This window comes from Siphateles boraxobius, unplaced genomic scaffold (genome assembly GCF_051911475.1).
Source record: "Siphateles boraxobius isolate OS27281-9 unplaced genomic scaffold, OSU_SipBor_1 20, whole genome shotgun sequence".
NCBI classification, from domain to species: Eukaryota; Metazoa; Chordata; class Actinopteri; order Cypriniformes; family Leuciscidae; genus Siphateles; species Siphateles boraxobius.
This window is the reverse complement of record NW_027508811.1, coordinates 13,583,986-13,608,394: the sequence shown is the minus strand read 5'-3', so window position 1 is coordinate 13,608,394 and position 24,409 is coordinate 13,583,986. Positions and strand designations below refer to the sequence as shown.

General features: G+C 37.2%; 2 protein-coding genes across 15 annotated transcripts in view; both read left to right on the top strand.

The window, feature by feature from the left end:
* Positions 1 to 994: 994 nt before the first annotated feature.
* Positions 995 to 6,609, top strand: LOC143745079 (uncharacterized). The gene is made up of 4 exons (XM_077236944.1): positions 995 to 1,407; positions 4,582 to 4,799; positions 4,965 to 5,124; positions 5,207 to 6,609. The coding sequence occupies exons 1-4, from the start codon at positions 1,146 to 1,148 to the stop codon at positions 5,422 to 5,424; spliced, it is 858 nt and encodes a 285-aa protein (XP_077093059.1). The 5' UTR covers positions 995 to 1,145; the 3' UTR covers positions 5,425 to 6,609.
* A 6,089-nt stretch (positions 6,610 to 12,698) lies between these two features.
* Positions 12,699 to 24,409, top strand: part of rin2a (Ras and Rab interactor 2a) — a 34,723-nt gene continuing 23,012 nt past the window's right edge. For 3 of the 14 annotated variants that reach the window (XM_077236962.1, XM_077236966.1, XM_077236965.1), the window contains exon 1: positions 12,817 to 13,083. The gene's annotated coding sequence lies outside the window, so the exon portion shown is untranslated. Of the gene's footprint in view, positions 13,084 to 15,173; positions 15,539 to 22,898; positions 23,041 to 24,409 lie in introns of those variants that run through there. The other 11 variants (XM_077236970.1, XM_077236972.1, XM_077236969.1 and 8 more) reach the window with 10 other exon arrangements.

Below are 24,409 nucleotides of genomic sequence, written 5' to 3'. Positions count from 1 at the left end.
TGTCTTCTCCATTTCAGGAATCATAAAAAGAATGGTGGTTGGCTTTATGTACTAAACTATTTTGTTCAGGTGTTTCAGTTGTATATCAGAGGAGTAATTGTTTTTGCTATTTGAGCATAATTAAAATGATCTTTGCTGAGGTAAACATCATTGTTCGCTAATTGTAATTTCAGCCATAAAAGCAGGCATGTTGCTTTCACTGTAAGGGCATCTAATAAACGGATTGGTTCTACAAGATATTTCCAAAATATCAAACCCTAGCCCTCAAAAAACTGATGTTATTAGTTGATTTAGAGCAAAGAAGTCTGCAATTGCTTGTTTTACGCTACTATATTTGTCGATAACATTTTTAAACATTTAGCCCTCATAGGCACAGATGCATCTCAAACAACATAGCCATTACACTTCCTTGATTTGTACATGAATAAAGGCTGTATTGGCATGAACACATGGATTAGTGAGTGTGTAAGATAAATAAATATAACATATAATATTAAAATAAAAGTAAATAGAAGTTGGAAAAAGAAGAAAAAAAATATAAACAGAAAAAGGAACAGGTATGTTTAATCATATAAATAGCACAAAAGCTTCGCTAGCGTTTTGCTTTACTATCAACCCAAGTAGTAATTCAATATAATTTTTCATATCTTTCTGAATATGGGTTTTCCTTTAGCACATTTTTGTTTATGTATATGGTATTTCCCACTAATCAAACAAAGATTAACAATAAAGGCCAGATTTGGTGGTAGCCTAATCTTTGTCTATTAAAATAAAATAAAAAAAATAATCTTTTCAGAAAAGTAAATTTTCATGCCATTTACAAAGGAAACATTCCAAATCAATTCAAAACATTTAGTTAGAAATGCTTTAAAAAAATAAGTGAACAACATTTTGATTAAGTTATTTAACTGCGCGCCTGTAAGCGACGGGTGACGTCACGATATGCTTGTGGGAATTGTAGTTCTTTCAAAATTCCCAACGTTCTGCCAACGTTGCTGTGACGTTTGCGTAACGTGATACGTGCTCTGGCTGGGGACAGTTTGATAACCATTTCCGCCTATGTCTCGCATAAATCGCAGTGTTTATCAAGAGTAGCAAATTTTGCAGAAAGTGCTATTTGTAAATTAATAAATACACCCTTATAAATGGACCCAAGCAGTGTCGGTCGTTCGAGCTGGGCCATAAACCGCCGGGCGGAGGGTTTAGTGAGTAAACACATGGCAGAAATGGCACAGAGACGCTTAGCGGTGCCTGAGGAGGATATGAACCCTCTGCCCGGAGACTTGAGAAGGAGCGCAGAAGACATCCCGGGGCGGGCGGAGGTGAATTTCAGCGCGGATTCACAGTCCTACAATCCTGCAGGAGTGGCAGAAAAGTTAATACTAGAGAATGCATCTTCATCTTCAGGTACTGTAGGCAGTGAAAATGACCACTTTACATCGCTTTTCTTAAATCGTTATGGAACTTTGTTGTGTTAATATGTCTTAACTTTAAGTTTTTAAATGGAAGTTACATTCTTTTTTTAAAATATATAAAAAAATCGAATGATTTTAAACCTCCACCCTACTCCAACCTCCAGAGCCTCCTTAAAAAAAAACTCCGTCACCATGAAATCAAAACTGACTTTTAATTTTTTTATGGAATATAGCTGTATTAGTTTAAATTATTTATCCATGCACAATTTTTTTTTTTATTCATGTACCCTACTAAACTTTAATGAAAGTAACTTTACTTCTCTGTTGCAATGACATCTCTTCTCTGATGACGCCTTTACTTGCGCGAGGGCGGGACAACCTGTCAATCACATGAGATCTCAGCAATAGAGAGCCTAAGTCCCTCCCCTTCTGGTGGACCACCATGGGACCTTATTTCGGAAAAATATTGTATGGTAGTCAATGGCGAGAGACAACAAATATTTGGATCCCGTATGAATTATGTCCTGAATTACACATATGATGTTTGTCAATTTAAAAAGATACATTTTAAAGGGATACTCCACCAGTTTTTCTTATTAAACTATGTTATTCCCTTAACTAAGACGAGTTGATACATACCTCTCTCGTCTCATTTCGTGCACTATATCGCTCTGTATTGCCGCAAAACTATGTTAGCACTTAGCTTAGCCCATGCATTAAATATGGGCCAAGCAGAGAAGCGACCAAACACTTCCACGTTTTCCCTATGTAAACACAGTTACTCGAGTAGTGTAACTTGACCTGGGCTGGTGACACAAAATAAACTGTTGCGCTTTTCTAAGCGTTTAAAATTGATGACTATATTGTATGGCGGAATACCATAACAAGTGCTTTTGAGCACTTCGACTTGGCGCAATAATATCTTCACTCGTGAAAAGTCCTCTTATCGGCTCCCGCTTCCTCTCGTTGTATTGACGGAAATGTCAGAGGGAGAGGAAGCGGGAGCCGGTAAGAGGACTTTTCACGAGTGAAGATATTATTGCGCCAAGTCGAAGTGCTCAAAAGCACTTGTTATGGTATTCCGCCATACAATATAGTCATCAATTTTAAACGCTTAGAAAAGCGCAACGGTTTATTTTGTGTCACCAGCCCAGGTCAAGTTACACTACTCGAGTAACTGTGTTTACATAGGGAAAACGTGGAAGTGTTTGGTCGCTTCTCTGCTTGGCCCATATTTAGTGCATGGGCTAAGCTAAGTGCTAACATAGTTTTGCGGCAATACAGAGCGATATAGTGCACGCACTGAGACGAGAGAGGTATGTATCAACTCGTCTTAGTTAAGGGAATAACATAGTTTAATAAGAAAAACTGGTGGAGTATCCCTTTAAAGTCAAGAAAGTCGCAGTTTGATGTAAAACTGTTGAAGTATAAGACTGTGAAAATACGTAATTACAAAGACTACAAGCCCAAAAGGCGGGCATGTGACGTCTTACCTTTTCTCTCAATGAAAGCTAACTTTACTGAAGCTAACGTCTGTAATTTTTTCTGTAAAATGCTGTCATGCCTGTGTGTTTTGTACCAGACTGCACACACACGAGCTTGGTGACGTATAGTGCGAGACGAGAGATGTAGTTCATTGAGTGATTTTCACATAAAACTAAATGTTACTCTTCTGTTTTATGACAAACTGTGACTTTCTTGACTGTCATAATTATCTTTTAAACTGACAAACATCATATGTGTAATTCAGGGCACAGTTCAGACGGAATAAAAAGATAAGTTGTCTCTCGCCATTGACTACCATACATATTTTTTCCGAATCGGGTCCCATGAGCCGGAAGCAGAGGGGAGGGACTTAGGCTCTCTATAGACCTTATTCCAGACAGTAAAAGAAATGGACACAGCGACCCCCGATTAAAGCACTCACTTCCTGATGGCTGAGCGTACTGCACAGACTAAAACTGAGCTTGATGACAGTCTGACAGTTGTAAATCTTCTAGTAGCTGTGCCAAGACAAATCTGAATCACCTAATTCCTCAAAAACGTTGTTGAAATATTTTGTCCTGTTGCTTTTATGGACTCTCTATCTATGGGCTTTTCCTTTGACTTGATGCCTCTATGTCCCCGCGATTGCCTCATAGACCGTAAAAGATTGCCTGCGAGCTTCTCCTCCTGTCTATACGGTAATTTATCTATTGTGCGACAGAAAGTCGCGTGGTGGTTATGACGCAATCGTTAGCCTATTTTTTACAAAAACAGCTTCTACTGGGCCATAACGTAAGATACAAAGTAATAGAGCCTTTTATACATTGTCATGTTTGTTTAGAAATAAATAATGGACAAATGAATTCTTTGGACGCTTCAGATGTAAAGTTATTCGCTGTCAAAGTGACGCCAAAATGAATGGGAGTCAATGGAATGCTAACAGCAGGTGAAGTTCTGCTCCAATGGCAGCCCCCGCGAGGCTTCAGTTTCCGGCTGATGGATTAAACCCTTGCCTTATTCACAGCAGCGCCATCTTTGATTTTTAACGGAAATGAAAGCGAGGCTGCCTTCGCTGAGCTGTACTATTTTATGTGCTCTTGGATTGTTCTGCTGAAGAAACTATTCGTCACTGCAGAACTATATATAGCAGAGCTAACAAGATCTTTTGACGCATTTTACTTGTAGTTTTTCACCACAAAATCTGTTAACATGATTTTTTTTAAACTAAGTTGAAATAATGCGGGCTAATGGCTTCATACATAAACAAATACTATCGATTAACAACCTCGTAGCTTACAGTAAGGGCTGTCTTTAATGGTTTACAAGTTATTGTTAAAATTGAGTTTTTACATTCAGAACCTGACAGTTGCACTCTGTAGCAAACAACAATGAACCAACGATTCAATAAATTCCCAATGGACAAAATCAAGTCTCTATGTAGAGTACTGTCAGATGTACAACATAAAATTCCTGTTAATAGAATAAAATATTTAAATTAAACTGTACTGTCTATATAGAAACAGCCTACAGAAACAACCCAGAACACCTTATAGCAGCATTTAAAAGCAAGTAGACAAGTGGATACCTGCACACATATGGAACTCAGCTGACGCAGTTGATATCGATGCTGAATTTTAACCTTTTGTAAGTTTTCACTAAATCTAGCTTTTTACAACTACAGAGACAGCGGCCCACAAGAAAATCATATCCCTTCTTATTGAGATCAAGGAGGAGCAACAGAAGCAGTGGGAAGTTCTGAAAGACCTACAGGCCAGGATTCATGGACAAGTGTGTGAAGAGGAGGACGAACCACTTGACATAGATCTGCCACTGAGAACTATGGAACAGCTCGATGAAACGGAGCAGCATTTAGAGGATACTGAATCTCAGAGGAGAATGGTAAATAATATATGTTACTGTAAATCTGCTCTTCCATTTACAGTATCTACAGCACATGTAATAATGTGTTATGTCATTTTGTAAACCTCAATCAAACATTTTCTTGTAACACCTTCTTTTCTTCACCTATACTGAGTATTGCTTCATATTTTGATTTTTCCATAGGTGTCACATCTCTCAAGGATGGGCGGAGCCACAGTGGATGATGCGGTCCGGCGTCTTATGCATGCTGTTCTCTCTTTCAGTGTGGGCTCGGAGCTCAACTGGGTTGGCAGAGGACAGAAACGGAGCTTCAGAAACACCAGACTGCAGGGGGTTTTATTTCGTAAGCAACATTTAAAATTATGTTTTAGTACAACAGTTTTAGATCTTCATGTGTCGTAATGTTTCAATGCTATTCTCTGCAGGTGCCTTGAAGAGGACACCCGTAGGAAAGGAAGCGACACACCACCAGTTTGCTGATGTAGTGAAGAAATGGTTGCGGTTTGCCCCTTTCCGACAAAGAGGAAGTGGACGAAGACCACACTGGAAACCTGTTGAGTTCATCTGTCCCAAATTTGACACTACTGTGGAGGATCATAACCAGCTTAATCTGGAATCTGATGAGATTCAGGTCACAATATAATTACATTCAGTGCTGGAGGTGGGGGGTGGGAAATTGCCGGTACTCCCGAGGGTTGAAACCGCGGTCCCTAACACTTTCAGCCCTAAATATTGTATCACTAAATGTAAAAACACAGGTAAAGGCCCTTTGTGAATGAAGAAATGTGACCCATCCTGGAAAAATGTGTCGAAATGCGCACAGGCTAATTACAAGCTACAGCCAAAACAAGTGAAATACGTCAACTTTGGTCAAATTTGTGGTTTTGACAAAAATGTGTTCATTAAGCTCTCATCTAGCGATCCCAATGCTCCAAATAACAATTAAACATCTACAATTATTTTTATTTGTATAGTCCATTAAAATTACCATTTTTCTCTGCTCGCTTTTCGACAACTTGAGCTTCTCCTCAGCACAATATTCATAGCAAATTCTCGATGGCATGAGTCTGAACCAATGCAATGTGATTTTTGAAACTCATGCTGATGTAAACAAAATGATCTTGCACTGACTAACACAAAGCGTGTGCACGAAGACTCCCCAGACGCGCAATCCGAAATGTACAGAATTACAGAATTTCATAATATATCTCTTGCCGTGTATTCACACAAACACAAATCTGTTATGTTTTAAGTGAACGTTTGGTTAACTGTAGGGGAGAAAACATCTGATGTGTACCATATTATTAAATCTGTGCAGTACAGTAGGCCTTAATATATAGGCTGTCTGTTGCTAGGTGATTTTCTTTTGGAACCTTCAGAAAGTTTTACCTTGATTTTTCTCAAATTTTGCTGACTATCGACTTCAAACAAGTGTCATTTTTGGTCCGGTTCCAACAAATCATACATCATTTTTAAGGTTTCTTTAATAAAGAATGTGACAATAACTAACTATTTTTGAAAAATTATTCATGGTGACTCATTTTGCCAGTAAGGGTCACAAACCAAATGACAAGACTTTCAAAGGATGAATGTTACTTTTTTGTCATATTACTTTTTTGTCTTCTTAATATTATATTGTCTTTCCTATCTTAAAATTATATACTGTAATTGCAGCATAGAGCCTTGAAACGTATTGGGCAAACGTAAAACAATCTGTGTATAATGTTTGCTTTGTGCCTGCAAATATATTTTGAATATATTGTAATATCTTTCAATTTAAACACTGATGCCAATTCAAAGTTTTGAATTAAAATAGTTTTGCAATCCATTTTTCAAGTTGGAAGTTGTTAAGAATATGCGTTTTGCATGGTTTGGTGCCATTATGTTTAACAATAAATGGACATCAGATTTAATTAGTTCAAACATGAAAAAGTTGCTACAACAAAATATTTTTTTATGCTACAACAAAATATGGCAGATTGCTGTAAAACACAAAAACTAAATTTCTCAAATGTAATTTAATGACCTTGCTTAAAGGGACTATGTGTAGTTTTTTAAGTATTTTATTATCTAAAATCCATATTTTTATTCATAAATATGTCCTCAATGGTGTACAAATACCTCTGCCAATGATCTGACTTATCCTCGTAAACGAAAAATGTATTATCTTTATATACAGTACATGTGACCATAGACATCATATAGAGACTAGATGCCCTATTGGCCGCTGTGGCGCAAGAAATGCGGCCGCCATCTTAAACCGGTCATACTCCTATTTGCGTTGCATAGCAGCAGTAGATGCCAGAGCACTGTGCAGTATATTCCTGCTCAAATCGGCGGACCATCACTCGGGGATTACTTTTCAAGTAAGATTTAACATTTAACATTACCGTACTATTGGTTGTATTTTGTGAACAAAATTTTCAATGTGTCCTGTATCGTAGCTACATGTATGACCTTTGCAGCAAAAAAAAAACGCGTGAAAATCAGTTCGGTATTCAGTGAGATATGATTAATTAAATGGGCTGGCAGCTCATTGCACCTGCCAAACAGATTACACTGAGCGGAGCGGGTGACCGGTTTAAGATGGCGGCCCCACGGCATGTCGTTCCGCCATCTTGAAAAACTATAATAGCAGAGAGGGTCAAAAGGTATAGGCCAACACGTTACCACAACGCGTTTTCTTTCAGAGCCAGCATCACATAACTGAAAGCAGCAGAAACAGAGGAGCAGAGCAGTGAGAGGCGCTTGTCACTGCCCGGCAAGTTTAAAAGGCTGCATTGCACTGTTATTATTCATACTGTAACATTCGCTTGTTCGCTGTGTCAAGTTGCAGTTTGTTTGAAATAAAAAACCTGTTCACCCAAAGGAAATCTCGACGATGTGCTATTAGAAGACATCCTGTCATAGCTTTTTGGTACATAACAGCTACCTTAGATGCAACACGCATTTGAAAAAGCGAGGCGCTGGAGAGCACAATTCGTTTGAATGCAAAATACAATTTCACCGCTAGATGGGAGAAATTCCTACACAATGTCCCTTTAAAGGAGCATTGCGTAGGTTCTGAAATTTCTAACCGTTTCTGATACCAGTGGCCGTTAGAGAAACTGCAGCCAGTCTCAAGATTGTTCTCGGTGCACACGCTCGTATGAGCCCGACCACAGCAACCAGAGAGTTTTAACTATTGCTGCGTTCCAGGCAGGTTTTTGAGCACGTGAATGTGAAATGTGAATAGTTTTCTAAGAACTTTTGCTTCCTGACATCCATAAAAACAGGTTTAAAAATATATATCTCTGTGACTTTTTTTGTGTTCATAATGCCACTCTTTTCTATTTAAGTAATAAAGTAATTTAACTTTATTACTCTGAGAGTAAAGTGCAAGATTATTTTACCAAATGTTCAGCTTTGGAACCCATGCCCATATTTTGCATGGAAATAAATAAATGCAGAAATCAATAGTTGTTCTGACCAATGGTTACATATGGCTCTGTGTACTTAAAAAAAAGAAATTCTCTGTAAAAACACTTTAAAGTTTGAACTATCACTATTGTAATTTATTTGTTTACTTACAATATCCAAGAGTGTATATACATTGGATATAAAAGTCTACACACCCGTTGAAACAGTTTGTTTTTTTTAGGAATGAAACAAGATAAATTATACTGGAACTTTTGCACCTTTAATGCAGAAATTACAACCTATGCAATGCCACTGAAAACCAAAGTGACAAATTTCAGAGAAAAAAAAGATTAAAAAAAAATAATAACCTAACCCTGGATTTTTAACGGCTGCAGATTGGCTCCATGCTCTGCCGTCCTTCAATACCCACCAGGTCCGGATTTGTTGCGGAACTGCTGCGGCCATGACTGACAGCTGAAGTCACAAGGACCCACAAGATCTTGCTAATTCACGTATGATCGCGCGATATAACAATCTGCCCTGTGCTGAATTGTTGCGTTTAGGGGTGGCACGATCCGCCTTTTTTGCCTCATATACCGATTCCAATACCTGGGACTCAGTATTGGCCGATACCGATCCGATCCAATACTAAAATAATAATTAAAAAAACAGTGCCAAATTACCTAATAAACTGTATCTGTATGCCTCACTGTGAGGAAGAGACTGGGATTATTCTTTTGTTAAAGGCATCAAAGCTTGACTTAAACATTATTTTCCTTACTTTGTAAAACAATACAGACAAAATATATACATATATATATAATTAAAAGACATTAATTTTAAAATTTTAAAGGCAACTTTTTAATGAAGCAGCAACATATGATACATAGATTGGACAGAAAAACTAAGGCTATCAATAAACTGCTATTGCGCAAAAGTATTGTAATATGAAAGGCTCCAATTCAGACCGGCACGAAACCTTATGCGCATCCCGTGCGCAGAATGATGCGCTCGAAGCAACATGGAGTCACGGCGCGCACCGTGTTGCATTGAAAAGTTCAAAGCACAAAAGTGAGATATACATATATTTCTTTATTTATTCATTAGTTTGAGCCTTTTAACAGTTTTAAATTTCAGTTAATGTGCGCGTGAAGAGCAATTATATCGCTCTCTACTCCAGTGTTGTGATCACTGAGCAGTTGTGTTGTGATCTAACAGACACCCGATTGAAAGTAACATGTGAAACTCCAGCACGTTAAAGTCCTTTTATGCAAACCATAGACCTTTATCTACATATCTACAGTGTAATAATAGGAACATTGACTCATCTTGGAGAGAGTTTCATCGTGACTGTTTTACCCGAGCGCGACGCGCTGTTTGAGTGCTGAGAATGACTGACAGCCGCAGCGGAGGGAAGCACTTAGGTGAAGATTAATTTAACGATTTAAATCTGTACCTCACATTAAACTATATGTAATTGTCACATGTCTGTCCTGTCTTGTTATGCACATGGGTGTTTTATTATTTTGAGCCATGTGCTCTTGTCATTGTTTAATCCCTCCCCCTTGTTATCTGATTATTGGTTTTATTGCTCCACCTGTCTGTCTCGTTACCCTCCTTTGTTTGCCTCCCTATTTAGTCTTCCTGTGTTTGCTGTCCTGTGCTCGTTCGTTGTATTTGTTACGCGTTTTGTATGCTGTACCTGTTCCTGTCCTGCCTTTTCTGTTTTTGGATTGCCTTGTCTGTTTTTGGATTTAGTTTTGGTTTGTTTATTTTATGTTTTGTCCTATTAAAACACTTCTTGATCTGCACTTGAATCCACGGAATTATTCCCGGTCCCACTGTGACAGTAATGGCTTCAGAAATCTTGGAATACAGTACACGAAAACATATTGTGCTTTATAATGTTTTTGTGCCTTTTGTGTTGTATAACAATAACATACGTAGGCTATACAATATCGGATCGGATTTGGATGGTCTCGTCTGGCGATACCCGATCCGGCAAATATTGGTAGTATCGGAGCAATACCGATACTGAGTATCGGATCGGCGCACCCCTAGTTGCGTTGCTATCTGGCAAAAATAGAAGCTCTGCATATCTGCTCCGGAGGGCTGCTCGCCGGAGCTGGAGTCGGAACCCATCCATTCCGAAGTCAGTGAAAATACACACATTGACTTTAATGGAAAACTGTTGACTCCGCCGCCATTCCGGAGCGGATCCGCAGCCGCTCCGCAGTTGGTGGAAATTGCCAGTTACTGCATAGTGTGCATAACAATTGGATATGTAGCTATGCTCAGAATGAACCAATCATCAAGCTCATGTGAAATAGCACACACCTGCCTTCATCAGAAGTGACTCTGATTAACTCCAAATAAATAGCAGCTGTTCTTGTAAGATTTTTCTGTCATCTTCTTGGTTGCATGCTATTATAAGAAGCATTGGCCACAAAGAGTTTACAAATCACTGACCAGGATCTCATTGTTGAAAAGTTTCTCAGGTGAGGGCAACAAATAACTTTTTCTAAGGCATTAGATATGCCGTGGAACACAGTGAAGACAGTCATCAACAAGTGGTGAAAGTATGTGACATTATCAAGAACAGGATGCCCCTCCAAATTGATTAGAAGACAAAGAATGGAGGATAGGCTGTCAAGACGCTTACAGCCACATTAAAAAAGAGTTGCAGCTCTTTCTTTCAAATAGGTCCCTACATACATGACAACTATAGGCCTATCTCCTATTTTGTTCATTTGTCTGGGTTATGGGGCAGACCTCGATTCAAATACCAACGTGATCTCATTCCTAAATGAAAACGATTTGCCTGTGTGTTGTGTATTAAACCTGTTTTCACAAAAAATCACCCCGGAACATTCAAAGCTGCGTTTGCTCTGCTTGCTGACCGAGAGAGAGCAGTTGTCAAAGGTATGAAACCGCTTCACAAACAGTCTTTTCAACCTTCAAACTTCACAGTATCTTTTTGTTACACGTGTTCATATTGTCACAGAAGTGGGATAAAAGTTTATAATTCGGATATGTAAAAACTGATTTCTATAGAAGCGATCAAAATAACACAGCTTTTGAAAGCAACACGGTGCTTAAAATGGCGATTATTTACATAGTTACGGCCTAGTTACATAGTTGGCGACAAGTGACTTAAAAACGTATATGTCATTGAATCATTCAAGAGATTCGTTAAAAAAAAACTTGAATCTCTATTTCAAACAAAAAAACAACACACATATATAGTGACTCCGTTTATCCAGAATTGTTTAGCTTTAATGTTTTGGAATGGCCCTGACAGAGCAGCCCAGACCTGAATCCTAGAATAGGCTATATTTTGGGTTGCCTGAAGAGGACCGTGCACAGGAGATGGCCCTTAAGGTACCGATCTGGAAGAATTGGAAAATATTCCCAAGTCAAGATAGATGTGCTAACTGCCAAGCTGATAAGACTCCGATTTAAACAGACTGAGTATTGTAATAAAAATAAAGGGTGCAGTGGCTTGAGTTGCTTGATGAAACATTTAACTGTTCACTGCCAAGAGTGCAAAATAATTAATCTGTAACTTTCGTTATTTTGAAAAGAAATCATCACTCATAATGCATTCAATCACGTCTTCTCCAGTTTACTTGTGTTCACATGCTATAGGCTATACAGCATCCGCCAGGGCCTTAGTCCAATGGTGCTCATATTTGGAGAAATAATTATCACATAATTTTGTAAAACATGTTGTTTTCTAACAAGGCTTAAGATAATAGGTGGATTGTTCTATAGTGGGATGAAAGAGGTGTAGATGGCGAAGCCATAATGCCATGTCTGAATTCAAACAGAAGAATAGGATAAAAGAATAATGAAGATTAAGTCTCATACAAGCAGAGGTGTTAAAGGTTCGTCGATTGACATCAATATAGCATGAATGACCAGTTCTCCTCGCCAGACATTAGTCAAAGACTGTAATTGGGTGTATACAGGGCAATCAAATATTTGATAAGCATCAATCGTACTGATGTGTGCAATAGAGCTACATTGATGTATCTGTTCCAATGACCAATGAAAAATCACCAACACGTGACACTTAACTTTTTAAATAGTATCATCAGGCTTACTTATAATTTTACTGTTTTTAACATGTTATAGATAAAATACACCACATACAGTAAAGGATATTTAACTGTGCAGATAATTTATATATTTATATATCGTTTGTATTGTAGTATTTGTATCAAACCAGATTATAGAATATATTATGGAAATAACATAATCTAGATGCAATTAAACGGCATAGCCTACTCATAAGCCCAATTTTAAACTTGGTATTTTACGTAGGCCTATCCTAAACACGTGATTGGAAATGACAATTAACACTGTATAATATCATATAATAAACATTAGTGATATTTTAGATTGCGCTATGTTTTCTTTGCTTCAATAAAGCAACTGAGGTTTAAAGTGAAAATTGAACCCGGGTCATTTACTTTTAAATTGTTTATTTGTCCTCCATAGTGTCCCTGTCTTTCCGGTTCTTTCATGATCTTCTTTGGGTAACATGGTTTCTGGGTCTACATTTTTTTTTTTTTTTTTTTTTTACAGTCTATATGGGTCTAACAAAGGCTTTTCCCTTCCAGAGACATTCCCAGCTGCAACACGTGACGTGAAACTCAATGCACATCAACTTTTGTTCTCCTCCTGGAGTTTGTTTTTGCCGGGAGAGGTCGCATGCTTTAACACAGCTATGAGTTAGAAGAGTCTTTCTTGCGAAGTACAAGGACACAACCTTGCATCGGTCATGTAGGAACATCTTAAACTTTTAACAGCAACTGAGATTTTGGATAAACATCATCCAACTCTTATAAATGAGTAAATGTGCTTTTGTTTGCTGGTGTTTTGGTTTCGAGCCGTCGAGGTGAGTCTCACACTTTATTACCGCAAGTCTTTGGCGAGTGTTTAAGTTTATTTTTATTTATTAACGCCTAAGTGTCAGATGTAGCCTAGCCTATATAAGTCTCAGATGTTAAAGCCTAAATAATATTAATATATTATATATTGATATATTTCGCCTATTTTATGCATTTCTTATTACCACGTAATAAGCCGTTAGATTAATGTTTTAAATAGGCCAATGTTGGGTTAACACTGATAAGGATAGTTTGGTGAATTCTGTTTAGTACCACCTGCTTTGTAGTCATTGTTGTTGCCAGCCGGAAGGCTTGTAGTAGGCTACAGTTTACGGTGTACAGTGACACCAAATGGTCTATTTATAACATAAATAATGTGATGTAGTTTTTTTCAATGTCATCATTAATGTTATACGAAACTCTTAAGGATGGTCTCAAGGAAGGTCCAAAATTTACAAGACCTGTAAAAACTGTAGGATCACTGTCTACTGACTAGCTTATCATCGATACACAAAATGCTGTCATGAGTATGAGTCAGCCTAGGTTTTGACACATTCATATAGGCTACTTCTCATAAAAGCTATAAACAGTAATTATGTGGATTTCTCAAGCTCAGCTTTAGTAGAGCACTGAACAGTGTATTTTTGTATGATTAGAATATGCACTTTCAAAGTTTTCAAGTTAAAAATGTTTCAAAAGATCATATATTCACATTGGAAAACTGCATGCACTTCCTCATATATGCTAATGCTCCATTGTGAACTTTGTATGAGGGAAGTAAATTTAGTTTTGGGGTCAAGTTAGCACAGTGTACTGTCCTCATTTGTACACAATGATTCCAGTAAGTTATCAAATCAAAATGTAAGGCAGCTGTAAAATATATTTGGCATCCCTTAAAACTAGCGTTTGGAAGTGTGCGTCCCAGTTTTGCTTGTATTGCATGGAGTATGTGGACCAAATGTCCCTGATCATAAAACCTGAAATCAAAAAAAAAAAAAAAAAAAAAAATCCAACAACGCCTATGTGGAAAATAACTTATTAAACATACTGAATTATGTCTTAAAGTATAAAAATGCAAAAAGGATAGTGTTAAAGGTTAGAAAAGTAATAAGCCTGTATATTAGAAAACAATGGAACGTCCCTATATTGTTTGTGATTACTTATCCACTATTTGTACTTTACTTTATGCATTAATTATCTCTTATTGCTGTCAGAAAAATTGATGGCATTCATTAATAACTTGATTTTTCCCAGTAGACTTTCTTTCTTCCCCACCAATATTTCAGCAGTGGCTCTGAGGCCTGTTAAGAGGATTAGTCTCAGGCAAAGGGAAGTAACTTAACTGATTTTGAGCAGAACATGCGTCACTTGACAAAAATTTCAGATTTGTGGAGTGACTGCCATTTGGTTAGCTTGGCAACAGTTTGGATTTATTTATTTTTTTACATGACACCAGTTGTGTTTACTTTAAGCTGCGGTTTGCCGGAATTGCTTATGCGACCACTGAGCTTTACTCAAATGCTGAGGTGTCAGCCGTGACTGAGGTGTCTTCATTATGGTAATTCTGTGATTTGTCAGCATAATTTTAGTGCCTGCTGACAGTATTGAGAGTTGTTACACTGATTTCATTGAATGTGGTGGGCATGTGATTAAATAGCTTGAGAAGTTTGAAATAAATGCAACGTTCTCCCGTGGTCAGCCGATCAGAGCAATGAATGTGAAGTCAGAGAGATAATGAGGTAATGAAATGTCAGATTTAGTTTAACCACAGAATTTTGAAAACAAGCCAAAAACTCACACAGTGTGATATTCTAGTGTTTTTTGCTTTTGTCTTTTTTTACTTAGGCTAAATTTCCTAGCTTGTTGCTTCCCTTATTTTTCAACTTGTTTATATTCATTTATTTTACACTATTGTTCAAAAGTTTGGGGTCAGTAATTTTTTTTAAATAATCACTTATAAGACATTTATAATGTTTCAAAAGATTTCTTAATTGTATTTTTTTTACAATATTACTATTTTACTGTATTTGATCATATATATGCAGCCTTTGTTAGGATTAGAGACTTCTTTCCTACCGACCCGAAACTTTTGTATGAGCACTGAAAATGTTTTGCCTAGTTTACATTTTGTTGGCCAATTGGAGGTTCAAACACAGAGCAAACCTCAGATATTTAAAACACTGAGACGCATTGGGACTAGTGCTGTTTTGAAGCAGATAATGCTGACAAGAAAATCTTCCCATCACGAAAACAACCAAAAATAAATAAATAAACTCACTCACTCACATTCCAGTCTTGCACAATTTTGCCTGGCTGTGCATCTGAATATGTTGTGAAAAAAAAACGTTTTTATGTCTTCTCTTTATGTTCTGTAGGAATAGGAAAATACTAAATAATGGAAGAATAATGATGAAAGAGATCCTGGAAGCGATACATTAAAGTAGAGTAAGTCACACAGGTTAGGTAAGGGGAGCCGGCTTCACATGTCTACGTCTTAAGTGTGATTTATTTGAACAAGATCTAATGGTTTATCTGTCTTTCCTACTGAAGCAAGACTGTAGTCAGCACATGCAGACCTCATTTTCTCTTAAAGGAATGTTTCAGCTTCAGTACAGATGAGCTCAACCAGCAGCTTTTGTGGCATAATGTCAATTACCAGAGAAAATGATTTGGACTTGCCACTTAAAGCATACTTGCACCAGCCAGAAGCAATCTAAACAAGGGCTTTCTGCTACCCGATGGCAGTTGAAGCTGATGAACTAGCAACAACACCTACAGATGTTACAACTGTACAGCTCAGATAACACTTTTATGGGAGAATTCAGTGCTTTAACAAAAATGCCGTTCACAATCTGTTAAATTCTATTGCAAGTGCCTTACTATAAGTTCTTTACTTAATTTTTTTAATAGTTATGGATATTATACATCAAATGATGTATTGAACTTGTATTGAACCTTTAAACAAATTTGCATAGAGAAACACTTTTTTCAGTGACAAGCACAATATAAAAATGTTTACTTATATCTTCATTTTAACTGCATACATCCTCATACCTCATAGTTTGGATCATGTGATGTGGCTGGAATCCAGCTTTAGCAATGAAACTCGTTTGGTTTCTTCAGTGTTGCTATTTTGGTATTTTAAAAACAACTTTCAAACTGTCTTGGATGGGAGGGGTTATGTTTTACAGAAATCAAAGCGATAAATGTAAACCTATGGGCTGAATCAAAGAGGGTTTGCACTCAAAACCTCTCCATTATCATGATAACCTACTCTAGACCTTTTCTAAAGACCTTAGAAAAGGATAATAATAGCTTGATGGGCAAGTTGCGACAATTGTGTTTCTCTGTGGACGATCGTTCGGTATCCAGTCCAAGACTCCAGAAATGATATCAGTCAGGAAGATGCCAGTCTGCCAAGAGCCTTTCCCACGGAATCACCTCACGCTTTACACTGCACTGTCTGAATGAGAGGCCTCTTTGTGTCTGACACAGAAACCTAGAAATGGAGATACCGTGTAAAAGCGAGAGAAAGAGTAAGTTCTGAGGAGTTGGAAACTTTTAAAGTAGATCAAAAGCTGCATTCGGAGCCAGATTTAGGGCACCAGAGAAAAGGAAACTTGATGAAACCGAATGGAAGATGTGCACTAAGCACTTAAATGCAAGAACAGCCCACTAAGCACTTAAATGCTAGAACAGCCCAATATATACAAGTCTGGAATTTGTCAGCACATGTATAAATCGTTGTTTGATCCTCATTTTGTCTGGTTATTGCTCTGGGACATGCTATGTGGGGTGGAGCCGGCCACATCCTGTAGAGCACTGGCCTCTGCCTGCTCCCTTCGAGTGAGTGTTTATGTGGTTCTCCTGTCTGTGTGCCTGGGGATCTGGGCAAGGTATCATGCCCATCCTATGTTATGAGCAGGCCTAGATATGGTTAAGAACATTTTGTGAAATAATGCATGTAAGGAATCATATCTAAATGGTCATCTTTTAGCCTTCTCTAATGCAGTCTGACCAGTATCATTCAGACGGATTGGGTTTGTTGGTCTGTGCTACAGACTGCGGTAACGAGAGGCTATTTTGAGTGTGTTTTTTTTCACTGTTTTCCCTGCTTTTGCAGCTGTGCCTGTTAATGTCATTTTTCTGAGCCTTTCTGAGTCACTCAATCCTTTCAGACAGCAGCAGAATGTGAAAGTGAATGTGAATGTGATATCTAAGCTACAAAAACACTTTAACTTGAATTAACTGTCAATCAGATTTAGGGTCTTCAGGGTTTTTTATTATTGTTATTTTTAAGTTTGTGCATTCTGAAACTGCATCAACGGTTGCAAAAAAAGTGTAATTTACTTGTGTGACAGTCACTGTACTATGGAGATTAGACTCAAACACACAGGTGTTCCTGAGTGAATCAGTTTGTTTGAACGAATCGGTTGAATGAATCCTCCAGTGAGTCTAGTAAAAGCAGTCACTTGTTTCAATTGATTAGATGATTCAGTGACTTGTCATTTGTTTAGGGTGCATCTCAATCAAATCCCTAGTTTCCTAGGTCATGAACCAGTATAGTGTACATTAATTTAGGCACCGGTAAGGACAGTAAAGAAAGACCCTGGCTCTGGCTCACTACACATTGGACACTGATGACTCTATTTCCGGCGACATGACAATGTCCTCATTATACAACAGCAGAACTGATATCTTTATTATATTGTTTTAATGTTATTTAAAGTAGCATTTCAAAGCAGCATTTCAGCTGTAAATAAATAATATATATGAACTAAATTATGTTCATTAAGTGCCTAGCAATGTATGTTTATGCTGACATATAATTAAGTTATGGTTTGTATTTTTAAAACATCTATCACGTAGATGTCTCATGTGATTTATGTTTCGCGCTTTGGAAGTGACCATCTATGCTCACTGGTTTTCAAGGCACATTGTGGGACTTTTTAGGGAGCGAACATTTCAGTGCACTGGAAGGATTTTGTGATTGAGACAGACATTAAAATGACCGACTACCTGATCAGTGACCTGACTACTGAACTAGGGAGCTGATTGAGATGCACCCTTAGTTACTGAATGAATCAGTGTCTTTAAATGAATCCGTTGAGAAAATGATTCAATGACTCATCACTTGTTTCGTTTCTAAATCCGTATCTTTGAACAAATCAATTGAGTAAATTGTATGCCTTGTCCAAATACCCACACTTGCGGTCTTGGCCACTTGAGAGCTCGTGCACGTGACAGGAAGTAAGTGCGCAAGACTGTCCCATGTCTTAAAAATGCCAAAGTGCAGTGCCCTTAATGCACACTTAACCCACACTATTGACGCTAAGCGTATCCCATCATGCATTATGTACGGGAACACATGTGCCCCAAAATCACGAAATGTCGAGGAAAACATTCCACTGTAATTTAAATTAATTAGATACATAGGCTATAATTTGGTTGTAAAAATATGAAGTGTTGCACATTGTATTGGTGCAAAGATGAGTATGGTATGTTTAGGCCTATTTTGTACAACATTTGCAACTGTTTTATCACTTAATTAGAAGCACCACAATTTTAAATGTGTGTCTTCTGTTAGTCACATAGCGACTACTGAGCAGACATTTAGAAGTTTATTTTAAAATATAATATATATAATGTATATAAATATAAAATATATAAATATAATGAAAATATAATAAATAAAAGCTCTGTAAAGCATTTTTTGCAAGACTATAAGTGTGTCCCATTGAGTAATCAAAAGTTCTACACACACTTGCAGTCTTCACGCCTACTTGAACACTTGGGCCAAATAGAGCAAATACATCATGCAAGTGGTCAAGTGCCAAGACTATAAGTGTGGGTATTTGGACAAGGCAATTCAATCAATCGTCACTTGTTTTGTTTCTGAATGAATCAGTGTATTTGAACTAATCAGTTGTGTAAATGATTCAATGATGCCATCGACTGTCATATTAATGTAACTTGCAGAAAGAGTCACTTAAAAATCCCCATCACTAATACACACTGACAGTCTGTCAGGGACACGCAACGCAGACAAGTGGAATGATACAGATACAGTGTTTGGCAGTTTAAATTGGTTATTCTGTTTTCACAATAACGTGTAACTACTAAATAACTAGCCATAGTGACAGCAAATAAAGTAAATATCAAAGTAAATATGGTGTCGGCATTACAACAGAAAAGTCTTATCACACCGAATAAATCTAATCGAGGCGCGAGTTTGTCCCTCACATGTTATTTAAAGTGGCTTTACATGAGTATACAGCACAACATTGGGCATTTGGGTTGTAAACAGACCACAAAACCAATTAGAGACGCCAAGATGGAGGAAAGACTGGATCTAAATCTTCGGATCACAGCTTATATCTCTGTCTCTGTAAGTTATGTAAGCACCACTTGAAAAGACGAGTGGATTGCGTTGCATGTATAATATGTTGATGTTGTTTTTAAAGCAGGGATGTTTGTAGTGTGCGGTTTTTTAACTATTGTCTCAAGGCTGCTGTCTCCCTACCTCGGCTGTCGAGAGCTCTCTGCAGGCTCTGAGCCGAGCTGGATTTACTCCAGCTGGGTTTTTGTGAGGTGGAGGGCCATGTAGCAGCAGGGTCCTAACACAGTGCCAGATGACTTTATTATCCAATAGAAACACAGTCTCTATTTCCTCTCCCTTCCCCTTCTCACATACTGTCTAACCACTGCATCAGACTTAAGGGTGATTTATTAGTATAATGCTTTGAATGTGTGTGTGTGAGATGTGCTAACTATTTATCCTAGTTATGGTCTCTTTACCATGTAAAAGTTCAATATGCCAACAATTTGGTTCTAAAATTCACTCCCAAGAATATGGGGACTTCAGGGAAATTAAATAATTTAGCATGATTATTTAAATAGACTCAGCACTCTGCACTGCATGGGTATATTTTATAGTTGGCTTTTGTTTAGACTTTCATTTGTTTGCTGTTAAATATTACTCACAAGATCACTTTAATACAAACATGATCTATACAAACTGCACATCTGATTTCATTAGCTGTGAATCACACTTTAAGTCTAAACCAACAGATTTCCAGTTCAACAGGACTGGAAAGAGTACATCATTCAGTAATACGCTGTGACTTCCTCTGTCAGTTACATTAACAGGAATGGGGCAAAAGCCCATTGCTCAATTGCTTAATGATTATACAGATGCTCTTTGATTGCAAAGCAACATCATAATTTTTCCTTGACACCAATTGCTAAAATGTGGAGTATAATGTGGAAGTAGGATATATCCTATTAATCATCAGTAGAAGATCCAGCTAATATTTTACAAATGATGTAAAGAGTAAGATAAGTTGGTGAATATTGTATTGTTTCTGGACCCATAAGAAAGTAAGTGCTGTTGTGCAACTTGCATACAAAGTTAGCCAATCAGAGAGCGTTTACATCAGTGTTTAAAAGAGTATATAGAGAAAGAAAGGATGGAAAAAATTTAAATATGTTTTTTTGGTGCACAAAACTTTGACTAACATTATACCTTAAGGTATGACATATATCATGTGTCCCTTTTATGTTTTTATTTTATTTAAATATTTTTTTTAAAAGACATTAATACTAATTCAGCAAGACTGCATTAAATAGATAAAAAGTGACTGAAAGTGACTGTAATTAAAAGTGACTGTAATTAAAAGTGACTGTAATTAAAAAAAGACTATTTTAATTACAAAGGATTTCTAATTGAAATAAATGCTGTTCAACTGTAGCATATTAGAATGATTTCTGAAGGATCATGTGACACTGAAGACTAAATTCCATTTTAATATATTATTTTTAATTGTGGTAAAATTTCACAATATTACTGTTTTTACTAACATAAAGGCAATATAGTCACAAGGAAACACAAACACAGATCTTTTACAGAATCTCAGCGTTGTTGTTTTTTTAATATAAGGAAATCCAGAAATCCATCTTTGGGGGAACTATCCTTTTAGTGAAGTGTGGATTTTGTTTGTGTGTCACAGTTGAATTTTTGAAAGTCAGTTCTTGACTTGTGCTGAATTCAAGCAATGTTCCAAGGCTATCAATCAACTCTGCTGTAGTGGGGTTATTTTTGAGTGCCATGACGTTGTTTTGGCCTAAAAACTGTTCACTAAGCTGACTCTTAAATATTAAGTTCCTGTTTACATCAGCCCAGATAAGAATACCAGAAATACCATACCAGAGAATAACAGAGTTGTCTTGCTCACATTTTTGTTCTATTTGTTCTCTTTGTTTATATCTCAGCCCCCTTAATTGCTTGCAAGCTCCATTTCCTGTCAGGCCCTGCCAGGTCTCGCCAGACTACAGAAAATCCTCTCTGCTACCACGCACCTGTTAAATGTGCAGGACACAGAGACGCTCTGTGCCTCGTAGTTCAGATGTGCCTTTGTGTGGGTCCGAACAGCCCAGCTGAGCAGACCACTACATCAACACACACATTAAGGAATTAAATAATATAAGGATTAAAGGGGATTTAAGGAAATAAAGAAAAACAAATATGAACTGTAATTGTCAAGCAATACATTTAAACAGTTTGCGAATAATATATATATTTTTTGTTTTTTAAAATGCAAAAATTCACTCTTATTAGTAATCTATGGTATTCAATGTCTATGGTAGTTACGGCCCTAGCGGTGTTATAAAATAAGGAGGCAAATTTATATATAATTTATATATTATATATATATATAAATTTGCCTCCTTATTACAGTGTATATAAATATATATGTATATATATATATATATATATATATATATATATATATATATATATATATATATACATTATATATACAGTCCTGGGTAGTAATTGATTATATGTAATCTGGATTATGTAATTAGATTCCAAAAATTTAATTCTTATAATTAGATTACATTACAGTTTAAAATACTGGTAATCAGAATACAGTTACTTTTTTGTAAATTACATGATTACTTAATATTCAAAAAATGGCAGTAAATTATTCAGAATTTGTTATTTGTTATCCCTCCCCTAATTATTTTTTACCTTTTAAAGCTTCCTTCTTCAAAAGTTTTGTGGAATTGCACACACGGACTGGCCATTACTCAGGTGACTATGATTACATGGAAAATTCAGAAGACCGCACAGCAGAAACAAATAAAATATATTTTTTCGTTAGTGATTTATTTTGATTGTTTTATTTATCAACCCTGCAGTTCCTTTTGTAATGTTTAGTGCACTTCATGTTGTAACAAAAATATATATATTTTCTTTCTCTTTGCATTTTTTATCAAACTGTTACAAGATCAAGACTATTTAAATCAATGATATAAACAATTTAGGTCGAAAGTAATCAAAAAGTAGTCCGATTAAATTATATAAAATGTGTAATTAAGTAACTAACAACAAATGTGTAACATGTATATTGTATTCAATGATCGACTACAATTTCTAATTAATCTACCCAGCACTACACACACTCACACACACACACACTCACACACACACACACACACACACACACACACACACACACACACACACACACACACAAAACTGGTGTGTTGAAACTTTTGTACAATTATATAAGCCGCCTAGCACACTGTAGCAAATGACCATGTTTGGTTGGAAACAGGATAAGAGTTAGCCTTTAGTCGAGTGTTGTTTGCAGTTGTTGACATTTTAGATGCACTAACAAAAGCTGTTCCTTTCAACTGTAATTTTCTGTGTACCCCAGTGCCGTGACATCTCTATTGAGATGACAGTGGGTGAGGGAGATAAATGACCAATTGAACTGGACTCTCTCTCTCCCTCTGCGTGTCTGTGCTCCACAGTGGCCAGTTAATAACTTTGCCTGTGTTTATTCTGCCCGTGCTGGCAGTCTGAGGGGTTTCCTGTTTACTCACGAGTCAAATGTGCGTGCGTCTTGTTGAGTCTTTCAAAAACAGATACAGGCACAGAAACGGGATGATGCAAGGTAAATAACAGCTTGCTTTCTCTGCTTGACATACAGAGCAGGGCTCAAAAAGGGCTTGCTTGAATTCATAGGGCAATTGAGAGAGAGTTTCGAGCCAGATGATGGAACTGTTACTTGTTTTGTATCATATAATATGACATTGTTTTCCAGCAAATGTGCATATGTTTATTAATATAGCTGTGGACAGTGACTATATAATGTTGGGAGCGCAAGAAGATTTTTTTTTATTGTTGAGCCCTGCTGAGGAAAGATGAATGTGTGTTGTGATGGCTCATTACAGCAACAACATGAGGTGAAGCCTCTTCACAGAGAGGAGTAGATTAACATGTCAAACTCAATCCATATCTGTCAACACGGGAACAACACTTTACAAGAAATGCCTGGAACTGACTCAGACTTCTCTACCAGTATTTAGGGGTCGTAGTACTGAATTGTGCTACAGTCTGAACTTGTAAGCACTGCTGATAATTGGCTCTGAAGGACACAAGAGTCCATAGCAATATGTGTAGAAGAAAGCATAGGTTTGGGAGAAGATGCTGCTTCTTTTCAAATCTTCTTGATGGTCACATCAAAGGTTTTGTGAGCTGAGCTCCACATGTTTGCCACAGTTTTCCTTTCAGTGTCAGCACTAAGACAGCAGCTTTGTGTTAGCTCAACATATAAATTCATCCAGTGAAAAAAGGCTTTGTGTTTTCTTTGTCGACAGTAAGAGTGGAGTCAGGTTAACTCTGTGCAAGCAAGACTGTACTGTATTTGAAGGAAAAAGCTGTTGCACATAATTCAGACAGCTGTGCTGGATCAAAGCATTTCTGGGTGTTGGGTATCTGCGGCATCTGGAAGTGGGTCAGTGCTGGCTCTTGCTTTAGCTGATGACAATCTTATGCAGCAGTAGAGAGACGCTCACTCCTCGGGAACAAAGTGACCTGCAGAAGCAGTGTGGCTGTTTTTAATGGCTGTATTGTTTACGCTTTCTTTGAGAGGGTGTATTTGTGTAACTTAACTTTTGCATTAAACTGAATGTTAAAGACGTTTCATAAATGTTTCGAAGTCAAAGAATTTTATGTTCTATGCACTACTTGGACTGTCTTTGACTTTGAATAAACAAACAACAATTCCCGAATTTAAGGATGTTTCAGAATCCCATCCCACACATGCAAAACACAACCAGCTACAGACAACAAGTGGCAGACAGAGCGTGGATAACATTCTGTTGCGCTTAATGTATCGTTTTCTCGGAGTTCACTCACTGTGTACCCTGCTCTAGCCAAGGTCTGAAACCTCCCCTGAAGCGTCACGCTTATTCATTTGTGGATGTTAACTGAATCTGTAAGTCAGCTACACTGTTTAATTCTGAATATTATATTTTATT